This window comes from Centruroides sculpturatus, unplaced genomic scaffold (genome assembly GCF_000671375.1).
Source record: "Centruroides sculpturatus isolate CEXI.00-Female unplaced genomic scaffold, Cexi_2.0 scaffold1116, whole genome shotgun sequence".
Lineage (NCBI taxonomy): Eukaryota > Metazoa > Arthropoda > Arachnida > Scorpiones > Buthidae > Centruroides > Centruroides sculpturatus.
Genome location: NW_019385334.1, coordinates 126,261 through 147,821, shown reverse-complemented (window position 1 = coordinate 147,821; position 21,561 = coordinate 126,261). Strand labels below are relative to the sequence as shown.

The window sequence follows — 21,561 nt, the reverse complement described above, 5'->3', positions numbered from 1 at the left end:
GTTTTTGCAAGATTCCAAACTATCAACATTTTTATCACAAAGGAAATTCTGCAAGACCAGAACAAATGGTAGACCGATGGAGCAATGTTAGTTGAGAGTGAGTAATGGAATAAAATATCCCTGCCTATTTACAATAAATTTTGGCATGTTCATAAAGAAGTGTGCAGTCTGGCATTATCTTGATGAAATACAATGCCTTTTTTTTCTTTTTTGGCCAATTTTAAAGTTTTTTCTTCAGTTGTCATCTTCAGGAATTTTGTACTATGAACTGCTTCCACAAAATCAAACAATCCATTCTGATAAGAATTGTTCCCAACTGGATCAACTGAAGATGACAACTGAAGAAAAAACTTCAGTTGATCCAGTTGGGAACAAAATCAGTTGGGAATTTTGTAATATGAACAGCTTTCACAAAATTCCTTTCCAATCTCACTAGACAGTAAATGTGACGAAGGCCAGACTTTAGAGCAGTGATTCCCAAACTTTTTCGATCTACTGCTCCCTTTGTTCCATAAAGTTATACCCAACGCCCCTAACCCATTTTCTCTTGTGTGAGAAAGGATTGGAAATATTCTTAGGAAAACTTTTCTATGAATCTCACACTTTGTGCCCTTACCATACATTGTTCTCAACATCTGGAAACCATTAAACACAATGTTTCCTCTTATCAGAGGAAACATTAACAGAGGAAAGGGAACGGCTTTCAGTGACCCCCAATTTTGCCTTTGGTCACCGTTCAATACTCTGCCTCTGGCACCCCCCATAGATGTACTCATTACTCACAAGGGGGCATTATTGCCCACTTTGAGAAATGCTGCTTTAGAGTTTTTAATGTTGGTTCATTTTCCTTGCCCCAGAATTATTTTCAGCTGATGATGATATAAATGATCCACTTTTATGGTATTTTCATTTCATTTTGAAAAAGAATCACAAATGGAGATGTAATTCAGTAAGTTCTTTTCTGTTAAGTCGTTGTTATCCAAATGTTGTAACAATTCATATACCTCAGTTTTCATTGACTTCAGTTATCATTGGTTTCGGTTTCCATTGATTTTAACCACGAAAAACTTCTCTCTGTTTTTGTCTGTTGCCTTGGATTTCATCAGTATGCCACGTGACCTCGCTGATAATTTTGCGAAAACAAAGGACGACCCATGTGTTTTCCTTCTCAGTGTGGCATTGTTTCTCATGTGAGCATTACCCCATGCATCTAGCCAAACAATTCCATTGCTTTCCTTTCCTTTCAGCTCAATCATGGGACCAAAGAAATTTCCAGAGTTAGCAGCCCTTTGAAGAAGGCCAGGAACATGATTGAATTGAAGAAAATCATTAAAAAATACAAGAATGGTATTAAGATTGTGGAAATCGGTTGCACATACGGGAAGTTGCCATCCATGATAATTTCCATTTTGGTAAAAAAAGGAAGCAATAAAAGAGGCTAATGTAGTGAAAGGCATGAATGTGCTAATGAAATAGAGATTGCAAACAATTGAAGATGTCGAATAGTTATTATTAATTTGGATCAATCAAAAACAGTTAGATGGCAATTCTGTTTTGGAGGTCATCGTATTAGTCTTTTATATTCATTTTATATTACTTCTTATTGTTTTTATTATTAAACACTATATTCTTTATAAAATGTTTTTGGTTGTATATTGGAGTATCTAGAATGATTTACATTGATTTGTATGGAAATAATTGTTTCAGTTTTCATTGGTTTTGGATTTCGTCAATTGTTTTCAGACAGATCATCAATGAAAACTGAGGTATCATTGTATTTAAGTTTCTTTCAGATGTTGAAGTATAGTACTGTTGGATGTCTTCACTGTGTCTGCTATCTCTCAAGTTACATGATGAGTGTTGACCAGATCAATAATGTTTTGATCTGATCCTCTTCAATAACAGCTGGTTTTCCTGTGTGTGGTGAGCACTTTCAAGATTGAAGTTACCTGTTTTAAATTTAGAACCACTTTTGAACAGTTGGCTCTGCTACAGCATCTTCACCATATACATCACACATTTTTTTCACTGTTTGTAAGGTATTTTTTTCTTTTTGATAGAAGAAAAGAAACAAGTGTTGAAAATGCAACTTGCTTGCTTCCATTTTTGCAATAAGACAAATTAAACATCCATTACAAAAAATTTGTTAAGTAATCTTAACAGATTTTTTTTGTAACAGAGATTTGATGTTATCTGTTACAAGATAAATTATTTTTCATATTATTCATTAATTGTATGGATTTTGCTTTTGGTTCATCCAGTGTCTTAACTGTTGGCTATGAAAATTCACTAAGAACAACCCAATGCATTAATCTCAAGCATTTTCAATCTTTTTATCACCATCTCTCCAGTGATCGAGAAATGTAATTCTCTGACATTTTTTATTGAAAAACAGCTGGTCAAATTCTATCATGCTAAGGCTACTTACCATCCAATTTTAGTTAACAACTCGCTGCAAGTGATAGACTATTTCAATACCATTTCTCTGGTGGACAAGGAATACATGATAGTCTTAGACCTCAAATCGATGTATCCGTCTATAAAAATACTTCTTTGTTTTTGTGCTATAAGGGACTTCCTGTTTACCAACATCGATGATGCACAGAAACATCATAATCATATATTAGAGCTGGCACATCTTGTATCTTTTACATCATTCTTTGAATTTGAGAACAAAGTAGACTTACAAGGAAGAAAAGTACCAATGGGCAGTCCCACCTCTGCAATACTTTGTGAGCTGGTGGTGTGACAGTTAGAAAACAAAATTCTACCCAAATTCCAACACCTTATTATCTTATACACTAGATATGTTGTTGTTATTTTCATCTTGTGGCAGAGGAAACCAAACCTACAGCAATTTTTAAATGAGATCAATGACAACCCCTATGGATTATTCCTACAATTAGACCAGGAGAGTGAAACATCTATAAACTTTTTGGACATTTTCATCTCTTGCAAATATGAAGAAATTTGGACCAAGGTATACAGGAAACCTTGTTATCAACCCATTTTAATTCTACATAACTTTGTGGATCCTCTCCACATCAGATTGGCAGCCTTCAGATCCTTGATAAGAAGGGTATATACACATTGTACCAGCATAAGTGACACCATAACAGAGCTGGATTATGTCTTAAAGATTGCAGAACAACAGGGTTATCTAATAGAAATGATTTGGAGGTTGATCACAACATTTCAAACAACAAAATGTCAGAATGCATTGGGGGTTTAGTAACGAAGAGTGGTTGTGAATTATTTCTCATTTTTAAGAGGAATACATAAGAAAACGGCCAGAGCTAATAATCTCCATGTTGTATATTGATGCAACTCAATGATATTCAGAATTTTAAGGAACGATAAAAAACCATATAACCTTAATTTGGCCGTGGGGATTTACTCCATTTCATTAATCGACCAACGTTTTGAATCAAAACTTGTATATGTGGGTGCCACTATGCACAACTTACAACAATGACTCAAAGAACATAAGTATACAATTGATAAAAATGTTGATAGCACAGTGCTGGCAGCTTACGCACAACTTCAGAATGTTCAGGTACAATGGGAGCAGGCATTGATCATCAAACCAACATCGAATATAAATACTATGAGATATCTTGAAAGATTGGAGATCTTTAAAGTGCACAAAAGAACTGGTTGCATCAACCATAGAGACGTCAACAACTTAGCTATTGTATGGTGGTCTTTTTATGAAAATTATTTTTATTAAGTGACATTTCTTCATCTAGTTTTACTTTTTATTGTTTATTTTATTTCTGTAGTTATTTATTTATTATTCACAACTATGATTTTAGTTATGCATTTATGTAGTGGTACTATGGGAAGACTTCAAGATCACATAACCAGTAAACCAGTAACTGACTTATAGAAATTTAAAACATTTGGGTACAGGATTATGTTAATTTCTGTGATGGGGACTCCTTATCAATTGTAAGGAAATCTTTAGATGAATTACAGGAGCTCCCCTACTTACAAATGTTCAACTTATGAACAATTTGACTGTCTAAAATTTAAATTTTGTACAAATTCTGAAGTTCTCTTGACATTCATGGAGTGGTGCTGAAGTCAGTCTTTGGCCAGTAACAATAAATTTTTAATAAATAATTAATGTGGGCTTATTTCTATTGCATATCATCATTTTTTGTTTTTGGTGAATTCTGAGGTTTCGTTGCTGTTTGTGAGGTGGTGTTGAATTTAGTAACATTGGAGTACAGTAGAACCCCTCTAGTCCGCCCTCGGCTAGTCCGTCACTCCGGTTAATCCGACTGTGGTCGGAGTCGAGAAACTTGTCCTGACTCGTCAGTGGCTCACCGTCGGTGGCGTTCTTGTGTTCGTTACAGTATATGTTTACATTGTGTGTACAGTATGTGTACAGTTTTGTGTCTGTTTTCAACATGTCAGGAGTGAAATGTAAACACGTTACTCTTTCATTAAATGAAAAATTAACAGTGCTATAAAGACTGGACAAAGGTAAGATTGTTTATTTTACTTTTTTCTGATAATCCGACCTTTTTTGCGTTCCGACCATAACCCCAGTCCTAAAGGTGACGGATTAGAGGGGTTCTACTGTAATTGCATTTTTCACAATTGTTTGCAATTTTTATAAACTTTTTTGATTATGCATCAAAACACAGTAGTAAATTTAGCAGTGGAGATAAATGCAAGAAGTTTCACTCTATTACCAAGGAAACTGAAGTGGGCATTATAAAACTAAGTGTATTAGATGAAAAAAAAATTGTGTTTGAAATACTCACTACTAAGCAGCAGGAATTGGGTAAATGAGTGTAATGAATTTTATTAATTACATTAAAATATCAAATGCTAACAATAAGTGGTTATTCTGTGTACAAATGTACTTTTTAAGATAGTTTTTTGACTTATGAACATTTTGACTTACAACAAAATCTTGGGAACCTAATCAGTTCGTAAGTATGGAAACATCCATATAACCATGAGAACTCCAATTCCTGATGGTTGCAGAATTAGTTTATTTTTGTTTATATTTTATTTTAAGTTTGCCCAATTTGTAAATAATTCATGATTTTTGCATTCTATGATTTTAAAATTTGTTATTGAACATGTAACCATTATATGTTATTTTATATTATGGTGTTAATTTTTGAATCACCCAAATATTTGAATGCATTCATTTTTTATACTGTATATCTTGTAATTAACTGAAGCAGATTCATCAAAGGGATAAAAAAAAATTGATTACAGTAGAGCATCGATTATCCGAATCAATTGGGAACTGGGGTTGTTTGGAAAATCGATATTTCGGATAACTGATTATGTACAAAAAAATATATTAACCTATCCCATGTTGAAATTTTTCTCTGTTGCGTGTCACTTTGCGTTGAATTTTCGTTGATGTTAAGCCTAACATAAACTTTTTAAAATAATAATCGTGACTGTTGTATTGTTAAAAATTATTTCTTTATTTTGTACAAACAAAATAAATATATTGAAAAATATAAAAACAATAAAAAATTATACTTTAGAAGTTAATTTAGTATCAAAAACGTAAAATATTTGAGTAGCCCAAGACATAGCCAAAGATTGCAGCGCCACAGCACTGGCGAAAATTTAAATTTGCCGACTGGAATTCTTTTGGATAATTGACGTTTCAGATAATTGACTTTCAGATAATCAACGCTCTACTGTATTAAAATTTTTCTGGAATTTGTTAAGGTGTGTTTTTTTAATTGACTTAATTCTCCAGTTGTGGTTCTTTTTTAGAAGCATTTTATGATTATTTTTAACAGTGTCTATACAAGGAGTTTAGTTTAGTAAGTTAAACTTAAACTTTGTTCTGAAAGAGTTTCTATTGAGTTCAATTAGTATGACTAAAAGGGTTTTTTGATTATTAGGTTACTGAAATAACCTAATAACCTGCCTTGATAAAATTTACACAAGTTTGTGTAACATAGTTTTTAGCTTGGAAAAAGAAAACTATGAATTAAATAAACATATGAAAGGTGATGAAAAGGTTTGTTATCTTTTACTTTCATAATTCTACAAGTGTCTATCATTGAACGTGATCAATTCTCTTCAGGTGTGAAGTACAAGTTTCTGTACAAGACTGGTTTACATTTTTCAGACAGTACTTAATCAATCAGGTGATCTGTGTTTTTGCCTTCCACAGTTTTTCATAAATGGCTGCCTTGAGAATTGTCTGAAACTCCTTGATTGGTCTAATGGCTGGCATGTTTTCAGGGTTGTCTTTTTTTTTTTTTATGAAGATGGTCTTTTGTTGCAGGTAATCCAGTATAGTTTTGACATAGTGGGAACTTGCTCTTGATTTGGTCAGATGACATATTTGCTTGAGAATAGTTCTTTTGAATGTAAGGAATTGAGCAATATTGTATGCTTTCATTTAAATATTGTAGGGCATTGATAGCAAAACTTGATTTTCTGATTAGAACTTGACTCAATCCTTTTGGTCTCACTGCTATCCAAAGCAAAACTTTGCCCTCAAATTTATTTTTCTTGAAAAACTATATATATATTTTTTGACAGGCATAGAGGAGATATCACTGGTAAGAAACTATTATCATTGATTGTCAAGTGCAAGAGGATAAAGTAAGATTCATCATTCAAAACAAAGAACTTTTTAGAAAACTTTCACAATAATCTTTAGCACTTCATTTTTGCATGCCCATTCTGTTTGGAATTACCTATTTTCTTTGATATTTAATGTTTTTTTGTTTTCAAAGTCTTATGGAGCCAAATACATGAAATTTTCACTTTCAGGACTATAGATTATATTGAAGTCTTGTCATTGTTTTTAAATACCCTCTTCAAGCCTTCTAACTTGGATTTCATTAGAATTTTCATTTTTATACTGGATTCTTTTATTCTCTGTAGTAATAATCCACTCTCAAAATGTTCAATGTAATATATAGTCTGTTTTGAAATGTTTTAATTTGCAAAATGGCTTACAGTAAATTTTTTCCTAATGTTTTATTTAATGTGTAAACATTGTGTAAACGTAAGCATCATCTTTTCTTTCCATTTTGAAAGAAGTAGCAAATCAAATGCAGAAAAAGATTCTAGAATATTCTGTATCCTACATGCTTTAAAGTTATAATATGTATAGCTTAATTAAAAATTATTGGCTGTTAGAGCCTGAAATATTTTGTGCACATTTTTCCTGACATCTATTATAATAGAAAGCTTATTACTTTACTTAAATATTAAGTGAAACTTGATTTTAATATTAAAAATTAACAGTTTTTATTATATTATGATGTAAATTATTATTGTTTAAAACTTATATCTTTTTATTTTAGTAACACAATGGAAGAACTGAGAATTATTAAAATGTATCAGAAATACCTTGTAATTTTTTATTCTTTTGTGAATATTCTTCTACACACAAACTTTTAAATTATGGCTTCGAGACCTAATGATGGTTTAAAAATTAATAATGTAATTCATCATGCAAACCAAACTCCTGATGGAATGTAAGTAAATTTGTTATTTCAGTTAAAATTCTATATTTGAGCTATTCATTGGCCAAATTGATTAACTCCTTTAGTTACACAAAAAATGTAAAAATAGTATATCTTCAAAATAATCATTATTGTTTTATGTACCATTAGATAAAAGCTAAACCTATAATAATACATTATAGAATGTTTTACTTAAATTTTAAAAAGAATTTTTTAAAAAAAAGAACATATATTATTTTATGGAATTAACTGATCTGACAAATGAGTGGCTCATAATATATATGCATACAAACTTTCTAATATACACATATACCATACTAAACTATATATAATAATTTTAGTATAATGTATGTATATTGTACTAAATTATTATCTCAATGAAACTTATTAGAAAGTCCGTATAAATGGTTTATTTGAACAAATGATAAATTGATATATATGTATCCCTTGCTTAACATGGGATTTGATTAATGCTCAAAATTACTTGCAACAGTCGCTTTATACAGAAGTTTTAATTAATAGAGCTTTAACAGCTGTTTTAACATAAATATGTTTTTATCAGTAAATAAGGTGTTGGTGAATTTGCTGTTTTCATGCTGAGAGAAATTTCTGATTAGATACATAGTTTAATTATGACAGTTGTGAAATTTAACACGTTACTGCTAATGTGATATTATATGCTTTGTTTAGAAGCTTATTTTAAAACTTTAGGTTGCATTTTGTTTGTGTAAAATCAAACTGAAATGTCTGCAGATTAAATGCATATTGGATATATTATATATGCTTTTTAAGTTTAATAAAGGATATAATGCTATACAAAGAGTAAAAAATACTTATAGTGTTTATGGAGAAGATATTCCTAAATGTCAGCCATTCAAATGTTGTTTTGAAAGTTTTGTTCAGGAAATTTTGAACTAAAGGATACAAAGTGTACAGGGCACCCGAAAGCTCTGAAGAGAAATTTTACAAGAAATTGTTAAAAATCAATGAATATAATTCGTAAATTTTCAAAAAATATTTGTGTATTATCGATATGATAATTGCATTTTGATTGCATTAAGTAAACTGGATTTAGTATAATTTTGTCTGACAAAGGTAGGCAGCTCTAAGATTTCATTTTATTTTTAAATTAGTTACTCATTTTTATCATAGAAAACTTTTTTGCATATGACAAAATTAAAATAAAAATATTTGTTACTAACCAAAAATTTGTTCTAGCAGTTGGTGATTGTTCAGTCAAGTACTGAAGTACCAATGTATTGATTGACATGATTTTGATATACATGATAGCATTGAAGAATTAGTTAATTGTGTTAATCAAGGGATACCTGTATTTTTAAAATTTCTCTTAATATGAGTAAAACACTTTTAAAATTAAGTGAGCATTTTAATTTATAAGTATATTAAACAACTTGAAGCACATTTATATTTTATCTGAATTAAATTATACTGGAATTTCATTTTTAAGGTTCATAGATTTGTGTTTTTTTATGACATACTTTTGTGAGATTCTGAATATTTTGAGATAAAATATTCTAGAAATTAATAGAAAATCATTTAAAAATTAAATATAATTTTTCAATAAATTTTTATCAAAGCTAAAAATCAAAGAGAATAAAGAACAAATGTATCCTGTGATGACAGTCAGTTCCTGAGAGAAATCTTTATCTCCCATGACTAAAGGGCTGACTAAACCAAAAGATTCCTCATGATACTCTGTCGGATGATGATCTTAATTCTTAACATCCATTGGATGAGAAAAAGAGTATAAAAGAGGGATACGTGCCAAAATCCACACATATCATCGCACATCATAAGGTATCCTTTTATTTTGAATTTGTGTGCTATACACGCTGGGATTGGAACTTCCTCTCACCAAATAAAATTGGGAAAAGTCAAGTTATTACAGAGGTAATAATGTTTGTAAACTCTCTCTCTTCTCCCATATTTGGTATTACTGTAAGAATGCCGATTGGGGGAGATTTTGTTCCCTACCGTCGGGATGGTCTAAGGTTTATATGTACATGGGTGGCAGTTTTAAGAGGCAGCAAAAGACAAGTGTTTCACAGAGAAACCATTTATTCTGGTCGAAAATACTTACATATTTTTTTTAGCAAAGGTCCTTAAGTTCATAACTTTGGGTTGTTTTCAGATTCGATCTGGTCCTGTGTTGTAGGGGAAAGTTTGCAATCTGAAGTGACAACACACAAAAGATGAAAGGAAGCACGACAGCTGAAGGCAAATGAACACAACAGGTAGTCTAGTGGAAGCCTCTTTTTTTGTCCTTGAAATCAGTGTTTTTATAAGTTTTTCGAGATCAACTTGTTGCTAATTGGACAAACTTTACCTCATTGCTTTCTAATTGGTCTTCCACCTGTCTCCAGGTGTAAATGGAGCTTTGGATAGTTCGCGGGAAAGGTCGGCTGGAGATGGTTTATCCGACACCATCTTTTAGACTCTGATCACGTTTAATCGTTGACTATGACACCCATGCCCATTTTGATATTTTTTTTAGTTTCGTTTTGCTTTCCAAAGTGCATCTTAACTTTTAAATTTTCTTTTTCTATATCTAAAATTTTGTTTTTCCCTCTACTCTTTATGAGCGTCAACGTCAAAGTCTGGTGTCGCTGATTTGACACTTATATAATTTAATTCTCTTGAGATTTATTCTTCACGGGGGGCTATTTCTGGGTCCTCACATTATTATTATATTTTAACGCTCTCTAAACTAGATAGAATATTTAGTTATTTTATTTGTAATCAATTTTCTTTTTTGTTATTAAAATTTTTGTTGTTTTTATAATGGTCTAGTTAACTAGTCTCTACTTATATATAGAAATAGATCCTCCTATAATTTATATGGATGTTGTCACTTGGATGCCACATATATCTAGATATGGAAGTTTGTGTGTGATAGGGTGCAGAATCCAACCCTATTGGTGTTGGGAATTGTGACTGGAGACGGTGATTTTACGATCATCTTGTCTCCACATTTTTATCACTCATTAAAAAAGGCCATCCTTCGATGCAGTAAGTGGACCTCAAGTTCTGATAAGGTGCACGTTGCTAATCACTTAAGTAATGGTCCCTGTAGTCTCACACTTTATTCCAGTCTTAGTGTTTGAACACAGTTGCATAGTTGGCAAAGATTTTTTATTATCAACTATTTTACTGTACTGTAATTTTAATTGTTTTATTATTACTGCTTTTTCTTATATTAGTGTTCTTTTGCAGTAAAATTTGTCAAATTGGACACATTTGAGTCCTGGACACTTCCATATCTTGAACACTTTAACATAGAATTGCATAAATCCCTATAGTTTTACACATATATGATACTCTGTATCTCGAACACTTCCCTGCCTTGAAATTTGTCTCTCTAATTATTAACTGTTGAGTCATTCTAAACAGGTGTCCTGTTTTAAGATCTTATCAATTAAGGAAAACTTACAACAAACACCCTTTTTATGGCATTTGGGGAGATTTTCCACATTCTGATCATCAATGGTCTCAGGCATTATTTCTTCTTAATGACCAGGGCTTATATATTAGGCTATTTCAATATTCAGCTTGGTACCCAAAAATTATTCTGACAGTTGCACAAATTTGGCTAATTTTTTTTAGCTTAGGAGGGAAAAATAAACTGTTTTTATTTTTCACTAGTTGGCTTTGTTGTGAATCTGATTCATGTTTCAACATATTTTTGAATCTGCATCAGAAATTCAGTGCAAACTGTATGTAAAAATTAATAAAAAATTTTTCTCTGCCTTATGGCACTAACAGGGTCTTTATTCAAATCGATGGTGGGTTCAGCCAGGCCCATAATGTGATAGCTGAGTGGTGAGAAACATAAGGTCTGACATAACTAGAACAGACAGCTTTCCAGAAAGTCCTTGAGTTCGTTGACTTATCTGGATTTGATTTCATGTTCTCTAGAATAGTGTTTTTCAAATGCCAGTCTACAGATCAGTGCCAATCTGTGAAAAAATTTCACCGGTCTGCAGAAAATATTTCACCCTACTGATCCTAGCATAGTTGATTACTGGTAATATGTAAATAGGAATCTAGATAAGCATATTTAAGCTTAGTAAACAAACATAATTCATAGTTACATATAATTATTTAGTTTATGTAAAATTATCCATAATTTTACCAGTCCATGATGAGAAAATGGTTTTTCAACCATTTTCTCATCATGGAATGCTAAGACAGATAAGCCATCTGACCTTCATGTAGACTGACCAATATTGGCATAAGCTGGAACTAGACAGTTACTAGCAACACACAAAATATCTTATGTACTTTTCCAGCAAATTACTCTTTAATCAAACTAACATTTTTGGCTTTATTAATTTAATTAATAATAAGTCTTCATCAGGTTTTTTGAAACATGATTCAATTTGGAAGAATATTTAAAATTCTGTTAATTTTAGAACAAGTTAACAACACTTGTTAAAAGTACTGGTAAAATATATAATAAACTCCCAACAGTCTTTAAATAACCAGTAAAATATTTAAAAGTACTACAAACGTTTTCAACCATTATTTCCGGTCTTCTTCAGGTTAAAAGTCTGAACCTTTAACTTTTATCCTGAAGAAGACCGGAAATAACAGTCAAAAACGTTTGTAGTACTTTTAAATATTTTACTGGCTATTTAAAGGTTGTTGGGAGTTTATTCATTTTAGAACAATTTTACATTTAAAAAAAAATATAAATAAGGTTATTGATTAAGTTAGAAATAAAATAAAATATAAATTTAAAAAATGATAATAACATACTAAAAAATGTACATTTAAGAATAAAAGTAAATAAAACAAAATCATTTGAAGTGCTATGATGACATCACGTTTTGCACTGTGTTACTATTTTTGCTGCCCTTTGTTTCTAAGGGGGTTATCAAATAGCACTCTTCACACATAGGATAGTGATTCACAGTCTCTGCTGTTAATGAAGATTTAAATATGCCCAATATTTCCACTATTCTTAGTTTACATTTGTCATATACTCGTTTTATAAGTTAGTCCCTGATGAAATCTGCCAAACCTGGGGTGTCAGTGGATTTCAGCAGGACCCAACTAATAAAACGAGTATATGATGAATGCAAACGAAGAATAGTGGAAATATTGGACATATTTAAATCTACATTAACAGAACATAGCATTAGCAACAGAGTCTGTGAATCACTATCCTGTGTATGGAGATCGCTATTTGATAACTCTCTTAGAAATGAAGGGTGACAAAAATAGTAACACAGTGCAAAACATGATGTAGTCATAACACTTCAAATGATTTCATTTTATTTACTTTTATTCTTAATTGTACATTTTTAGTATGTTATTATTATTTTTTAAATTTATACTTTATTTTATTTCTAACTTAATCAATAACCTTATTTATATTTTTTTTTAAATGTAAAATTGTTCTAAAATGAATAAACTCCCAACAACCTTTAAATAGCNTTAAAGATTTTAATTATATAAAAGATAATTTAAATAAGATTTCTAATTTTATTTTATATATTTTTATATATATATAAATTGTTCTAAAATTAATGGAATTTTAAATATTCTTCCAAATTGAATCATGTTTCAAAAAACCTGATGAAGGCTTATTAATAAAGCCAAAAATGTTACTTTGATTAAAGAGTAATTTGCTGGAAAAGTATGTAAGATATTTTGTGAGTCTCTAGTTATGTAGACTCCATGGTTCTCATTCTTTTTGAAGTTGAGGAACACTAAACATTGACATTTTTTTCTGCGGAACACTTACAATACATCAGCTGTAAAGCAGGGATGGCAAACCTCTTTGAAATCAACAGCACACTTGGTCTAGTATAGATCTATGATGTCATTGGCATTTGCTGATTACATTCCCATACAAAAATTATTTTTTACATTGTATCAATTTTTTTTTTGCAACAGTTTTTAATTGTATATTTGATTTTTTCATGGAACACTTGAAATGGCTTCACAGAGCATCTGTGTTCCGACCACAGATTGAGAATCATGGATGTAGACTGACTATTGCTCAACAGTGGACATTTGGATAAAATCACTGAACATTGAACTAACTGGTCACAGGTTTGCTCTTTATCAATTGGCTAGAGTTTGGAGTTTCCCAGGTTTTCTTCACATGTCTAGCATCAAAGTAAAGGATCATCTTCTCATAAAAGGTATTTCTGGGAGGCATCTTCCTTGGCAGATTGCCCATGTGTTGCATTGCCAAATTCCATTAAATCAATCATTCTCAAAAGTACAGTATAATGATTTAAAAGCACATTAAAGTTGAAGCAAGATTAAATTATTGTGTTTGTGTTTAAAATATTAATACTGTACAGTGCCTGAAGAAAAATAGATAAGTTTATAATGTTGTTCACTCAACACTTACTTGATATATCTTTGAATATGCACACTATTCTTGCAAATCTAGATTAATTTTCATGCTTTCAGGACAAAAGCTATTCATTCACTTTAGATCTTGGACATCTGTCTAAACTGGACACATTCTTATGGAACCAAAGATGTCCAACATAGAGAGGTTTTACTGTACAGTGGGTGATTGGTTAATGAACAGTTCGGACTGTGAACAAATTGGATAACTAACACTTTTGTGAAAGATTTTTATGTTCAGACAACAAACACTTCACAGAACAAACAGAAAAAGAAGCAACGTAAAATAGTGATTATCCCTTGTCTCCAGGTGACAATTCGAAACCTTTTGGAGCTCTGAAGATGTTGACATTGAAGCTCAACCTGATACCGATTGAATAGTATTCCTCTGAATTTTGAAACTCTTTCTTGTAATTCCAGCTTTTTGTTTACCTTTCTGACAAATCATTTTTTATAGTCTTCGCAAGACTGTTGGGCAGGCACCCATTAAGTTTTGCTTAGGTTTTTATTTATGAAAGGCTTGAGTTTAACTGTCCCATCAGATATTTGTTAATGTTTTAATACCAAATTTCAAATTTCATCGAGGACAAAAAAGCAGGTCTCGCATTTAAATAATGTTTTTGTGCGCTAATTGATTTCTGTTCTCTGAATTTTTGTAAGTGTTTTTTTGAACTTTTTATTCAAAAAAGAAACTGATAATATTATGGAGCCTAATAAGAGTGGAGTGTCAAGTACTGTGTTCACCGTAGAAATCAAGCAAGAGATAATAGCCAAGGTAGAGAGAGGACAGGAAATGTCTGATTATTGCTAGGCAATATGGCTTGAACAGGTCTACAGTAGGCACAATCTTAGCTATGAAAGATATATCAAGAAGTCTCAAGCAGTTAAAGATCTTTTGAAGAAGTGGGAGGATATCAGAACAACAGTCATCCAAATGGCATCCAAACCAGAATGAGGTTAATAGACTTGGGTATCTCTACAATTACAATGGTATTAATTACTTCCGAAAAATCCTGAAGAAGAGAGAAGCAATTGACATTGGATAGATTCTTTAACCCCCACAAATGGAAAAAGCATGACTAATAAAAATGCAAGACTGTATATATGTATTTTTATTATTACATATAAATAAATGTAATAAGAAAGTATATATTTTTTATTTTTTGGAGTCTTTAGAATGAATTAATCAAATTTCCATAAAAACGTATGGTAAATTGATAATCGGTTAATGAGCAGTTTTGATAGCAAACAGTCTTGGTACAGATTATGTTAACTGATCACTCTCTGTATTTATTTTTTGCATTTCTTATTAGAATTTTGTTATGTATTTAGTCATTGTAAAATAAATTTACAATTAATAGAACTAAAATACTATACTGTAATCTCAAAATTAGTCTCAAATTCAACAGGCTCAAAATGTATGAATATAAATAAGTAAAAAGAAAGGATTGAAACCAAAAATTTTCACATAGCTTATTATCACTATAAGCTACTAAAAGTATCAGGTTTACCATTAACTTATGAAGATGGGAATGTGTTTAAGAAAATTGTCTTTGAAAATCTTGTTTATATTTATGTAAATTTGTACATCTATTGTTTTGAAGAAATTAACATTGCTAATTTATTAAAGCATTTCAGATTTATAGTTACTATATAAGATTGGTAATTATAAGTATCCAGTTGAATATGAAATATGTTTTGGTTTTTGATAATGTTAATTTTCTATTTATTATTCTGTTTTGTATATCTAGAATGAAAAAATATTTTTGAATTTAAAAAAAATTGTTTTTGTAGAATTACCTTACTATTTTTTACAGTTATAAAACAGCAACACCTCAATGGCAGGACACACAGCTATTAACACAGAATCATGGACTGAATGAAAATGAAGTCATAGGTAAGTTATGACTTATTGTAAATTCAAATTAATTTAAAAATAACCAATTACACTTGGAAATAAATAAGCACTTATGTTTTGTATCCTTCATTAGTTGCTTTTCTTTATTAATTTTGATATGCTGAAAACAAAACTGACAGTAAAATTTTATGATTACTTACTGTTTCTAAGATAAATGTAAATGTAAGGCATCATTCATAAATTAAGTGAACGTTTAATATATGTTGGATGTAGTATCTTTTGTTTGGTTTGTTGCTTGTACTCATCTTCTGGAGCATCTCTAAGTCATTTCATACATTTATTATAGAGGTTTTTGATGCACTAATTTTTTAATATTCTGATAGTCAGAATTGCTTCATGCAAGAATTTTGTCAAATTGGTTGGACATAAAATTTATTTGTAAATAACCAATAAAAATAACAGAAAAAGTTTTTAGTTTCTGATTTCTAGATATTTTTTGATAAATTTCAAAGAAATTTTCTCTTTGTATTAGTCTCTTTTTTTTTTTTTAATACAAGTTATAATTTTTTTGATTGATCAAAACACATGGTCAAAGTTCATAACTTTAAAAAAAATCTTAGAAAATTTTAAATTATTGGAAAATCATTAAAGAAACACTGTTGGATAGTTGAATGTTTTTAGTTTAAAAAAATAAAAATTTCATGACAATAGCTTTAATAGAAAATAAATGTTATGATAAAAATAATCTAGAAATTTTTATATTGAGTCCAAAAATGCTCATTCACTATAAAGTGATTAAAACTTAAACTAACAAACAATGTTAATTGTCAAATTTGTGTTCAGCAAAAACAGTAAGAACTTGTTAATATTTTCTCAGATACAATTTGGCTGTTGACCAGCATTATTTGACTCTGTATTGAAACTATAATATTATCTACATTTTTATATATTATGTTTAAAATAAGTAAATAATAAAAAATAATACAAAGAAATGACCTTTAACCCTAGAAGTGTTATACTGGTGAATTTGACTGGAATAAGATTTTATAACCTCAAATTTTAATGCTTCTTCACATATAATTGTATCTTTTTTGACACAATTATGTGTAAAGAAGTATTTTTGGCCTAGAACAAATGTCTAAAACATTTTGACAAAATTTTTAACAAATTAATTAGTATTGCACATGTTTACCTAAAAGTGCTAATTACGATCATAATGACCAGTATTCAGAATACAGATACATGTAAATTATTTATGGCTATGAAGAGGGCTAAACAAGTGTTAGCATATATGTTGGTATGGATAGGTAGTTGAGTTTTCAAAAAAGTTAAGTTAATGGCAATGATGAATAGAAAACAATGACTCCCACAATCACTACTTACAGTTATCACAAGATATTGAAAGGGAATATGATGGTAAAGTAGAAAATTTTCAGCATAAAAGTGACTAATTAGTGAATTTCTCTCATACAACCTCAGACAATGACAACAACGTCAATTTGCCAGCTCCTGGTACTTTGGAAAATCAGTGTGCCAAAGGAAGAATCTGAGAAATTTAGCAACTTTCAAATTTAGAAGTAAACTAATTGAAAGATGGGACTGTGAAAAGTTGTAAAATTGAAAATTCAGTCATGATTGATGAGATAAAGCAACATGGGCAATCTGTCAAAGCAATGTCTCCCAGAAGGATATTCTCTGGGAAACTGGTCCTTATTTAAATGTTAGATGTGGCCAGCCCATGGATGAGGTGCAAATCTACAATTAGCTACCAATGTTCAGTGGTTTTATCTAGTTGGTGGTCCCTTCATTTTAGACCTGGCAGAAAAACATCTGAATTGACACATTAATGATGAAAGTACCTTCAGGTTCAGCATCAAGGACGTTGAAATCAGCTGTTGGAGTTGAATGGCACAAGTGCCAAGTTTTAAAATGTGTTAAAGGTTAAAGATAAGTGCACCAAAAAAATGAAATCTGAAAGTTGTGCAAAATGCAAAAAACCCATGTATGGATAGTGTGTAACCAAAAAAAGCAATCTTTATTTTTGTGTGATGTTTAGTTCTCAATAGAAAATTAGTGATGCCACGAATAGTGATTTTGTCAAATTCCGAATATTTGGCTATGCTCTTGGCCAAAGCATAGAATGTTCGGCAAAATATGTGTACATTCTGCAGGCGACAGGTTACGACCTGTCTCATTGTGGTGGGTGTGGTAGTGACATTATGGCCGCATTTGTTTTATTTGCGAGTAGATTGTGTCACGACACGCATTATTTGTTCATTGTTACATCAAATTGTGTTACTATCCTTATTACTAAAAAATATCACTGTTTGTATCACTTTATATGAAAACTGTTTGCCTAAATCGGACGGCAGACCTTTACAAGTGATGGTCAGCAAATGCAAAACAGTATCCAAGCCTGACAGAATTTGCTAAGATTTATCTATTGTCTCTCAGCAGTAGTGTATATAGGGAGAGGCTATTTTCAGAAGCAGTATAGTTTATGAGGAAAAGCACAATAGTTTGCTATCAACAAATAATACAAATAATGAAAAAATTGTTTTCATTCATCACAACTTACCACTGATAGATTTTAAGTATTAAATGTAATAATTTGTGATTAAAATAAATACATTTTTAAGTAATATGTGCATTTTTTTTCATGATTTGGTATTCAGTATTCAGCTGAATACCGAATATTAAAAAAAGTAGCAGAATAGGCCGGATATCGAATAGTAGCTGAATATTTGTGGCATATCTATAGAAAATACATGGTTACAACTATAACTTAAATAATTTTTATTTGTTTAATAAAGTTTGCATTATTCCATCAACTGTGCTGTAAAATAAAAACAATCTGCAATGTATGACTGATAGTGTATTTTGAAATAAATGGGGCATTTTTATACTAGTCATGCTGACTGGTAATGGTGTTTTTAGGTAAAACAAGTAAAATGGCAAGGCTGTATTTGGGACAAGACTATGTCTTAGAGACTCACTACTAAGCGGAATCACTTTGACGCTCAAGATGGGTCTCATTCTCATTCTCCAATCTTCTTTGGTATCACTGGTTTTGAGCACGATCTTTCAAACTTCACCGGCCACAACCACAAGGTCGTCCACAATGCATTTTCGCTGAAATTAACCTGTCCAATTTTGAAATTTCTCAACATTTCATGTCACCCTGGGTTGAATTTTTGTTGATGTGTAATGAAAATTTCCCGTTTTTGAAAAAAATAATCCTGGCTATCTCATATTGTCTGAAATTATTCTTTTATTTTGCACAAACAATATATATATTAATAAATATAGAAAAAAAACAAATTATATTTCGAAAGTTAGTTTTAATATAAAATTATAACGACTAGGACTAGTGCCATTTACTTTGAAAAAAGGTTCTGGTGCTGAAACGAGATATCTTGGGTCAACCAGTCAAGGTCAGCACATCACAACCAGAGATATGTCGAGAATAACACGGGACAGGTAAATGGGTTTTTTCAGATTCATTTGTCAAAATTCAATTTCTCATTTCAAACTTCCCAACACATGCGCTTGTCAAAATTGATTTTGCAACGTTTGCATTTCCAACTAGCAACACATGCACAAATTTTCCATTACTACCTGTTTGTAGTGAGTGTCGCCATTTTGAATTTTATTTTGACTCGGTTCTCAGTCCCCTGAGTACCTACAAGTCTGGTTTTTTTATTCGTGCATGATTTGGGCACCTAATACTCTGTGCCAAATTGCAATTCCTGATATGTACTCCTTCATACCACTAAGCTGGCAGTACAATTTTATAAACAAGACATAGTCTTGTCAATAATTTCATGGCATTTCTGGTGTTAATGAAGAGTCAGTAAATGTTTTTTTTAAAGTTCAGTTTTGTACATGTGACTTGTTCTTTTTGTGATCATTTAGGTTTGATTCTGAGAATTAAGCTTTTCAAAAGCATTTAATGACTTAAATAAAGATTATTCTTTCCTCAGTTGATTTAAAATTTTATTTTTACTAAAATTACATTGAAAGAACTCTTTTTATATAAAAGACAGTACTCTATGACAAGTTTGCACAGGACTATGAAAAAATGGTAGGGTTTACTAACTCAATTACTTGATGTGCATTTTGAGTTAATCAAAATCAAAACTCCTGTCTAATTTTTGAATTAAAAACTTTTAATAGCATGCAATAACATAAATAATAATAATAAAGTATACAAAAATAAGCTTTTTGTATAATACATAATAATATACCATAAAATATAAACAACAATAATAATAAACACTAGATTCATTGATTATATAATATAACACTAAATTATTGTGTAGTTTTGTCCCCATTGCAGTATATAAGAAATTTCCATGCTGCTGATAAGCTTGCTGCATCTTTATGGTTAATACATGTGTTCTTAACAGTATTTTTGTATATGGCTTTTTTTTCTAGTTATCCAGAATGTTATATAAATAACTATATGTTCATTCCTGATGATGGCTGTATAGATAGCTGAAAATGTTAGAAAATTAAAAAAAAAATTATTTTTTGCTGGAACAGGCTGGAACTTTTCATTTTTACATTTATTCCAATTGAGAAATTTTATTATTAGAGGAGAGGATAAATGATGCCAAAATGCATTCTATGGCTATTGAATGGCAATTTATGAAATAAAGATGTATGACAAAGTAAGCATTCTTTTGGATAAATTGGTTCTAATTGAAAACTCAATAAATTAATAAACTTTATTATTGGATACCTCAGTCAAAACTGAGGAATCCAATAATAATTAGTTTAAAGTTATAATATTTTTAATGCTAATATTGTTGTTTTTGAAGGATATCCAAAATTATTAAAATATTTGTTTGAGGGATTTCAATGTTCAGTTAGTAATAATGCTATTACAGTTTATAGAAAATTAGTGAAAATAATCATAAATTAATTAATTTAATTAAATTACAATAAAATATTATATTTATAAAATTTTAGATGTTAGCATGAGCGAACTTCCATATGGTTGGGAGAAGATTGAGGATCCTCATTATGGAACATATTATATTGAGTAAGTTCATTGTTTATACTTATTATGATATTTGTAATATTTATATTTTAAAATATTTTAATTAATATGCAATTATTTTTAGTTTTAATCCTCTTCTATATAAATGGAAAAAAAACATTAAAATAAAATGCACGTTAATGAATATTACCAATTTTTAGTTAATGAATATTACCAATTAGTTACATTCGTTGTATTTAAATGCATTAATATTTTATTTAATAATAAAATAAAGAATATGACAGTTAAAATTACAAAAATTTGAGTAGATAAAGTTCATTGTTGTGTCTTTCTTTTTTCTGATGAATAAAAAATGGGATGCATTAATTTTGATCAGTTCTTGCAATNTTCCTTAGGGGTATAAAATATTGTTCAGGATACAATTAATCGGCTGATCTCATCGTTTGATAAAATTTATTTTTATTTACTTATCTATTTATTTATTTTGAAGCTCATGTACAGTACACGTGCGATAAATAGTTTCTGTATCAACCTACTTTATTTTAACGATATTTTTAGAAAAATAATATCCAAATAATTTTCGCATGCAAAATATTCAAAAAACAATAAACGCATTAATTAATGCAAAAATCAGTTTTACAGGCAGCCTTCCTTTTTCGATTCCGCTATGACAATCGCGGAATGTAATGAAATCGTATTATGAGAAAAAATAATAAAATCATTTTATTATTAATTAATAATTTTCTTGTTGTACTTAAGAAAATATTAAATATTAAAAAATATTTTTAAAGTTAAACTAGCGAAAATCAAAACCAAAGTGATGTAGAGATACC

General features: G+C 30.1%; 1 protein-coding gene across 2 annotated transcripts in view; it reads left to right on the top strand.

Moving 5' to 3' along the window:
* Positions 1 to 21,561, top strand: part of LOC111637772 (membrane-associated guanylate kinase, WW and PDZ domain-containing protein 1-like) — a 65,155-nt gene that overhangs the window by 5,470 nt on the left and 38,124 nt on the right. Inside the window, exons 2-4 of one of the 2 annotated variants that reach the window (XM_023383343.1) lie at positions 7,314 to 7,487; positions 15,683 to 15,762; positions 20,698 to 20,770. In XM_023383343.1, coding sequence (XP_023239111.1) covers positions 7,414 to 7,487; positions 15,683 to 15,762; positions 20,698 to 20,770 — 227 coding nt within the window. In that variant the 5' untranslated portion in view covers positions 7,314 to 7,413. Of the gene's footprint in view, positions 1 to 7,313; positions 7,488 to 15,682; positions 15,763 to 20,160; positions 20,397 to 20,697; positions 20,771 to 21,561 lie in introns of those variants that run through there. The other variant, XM_023383344.1, reaches the window with a different exon arrangement.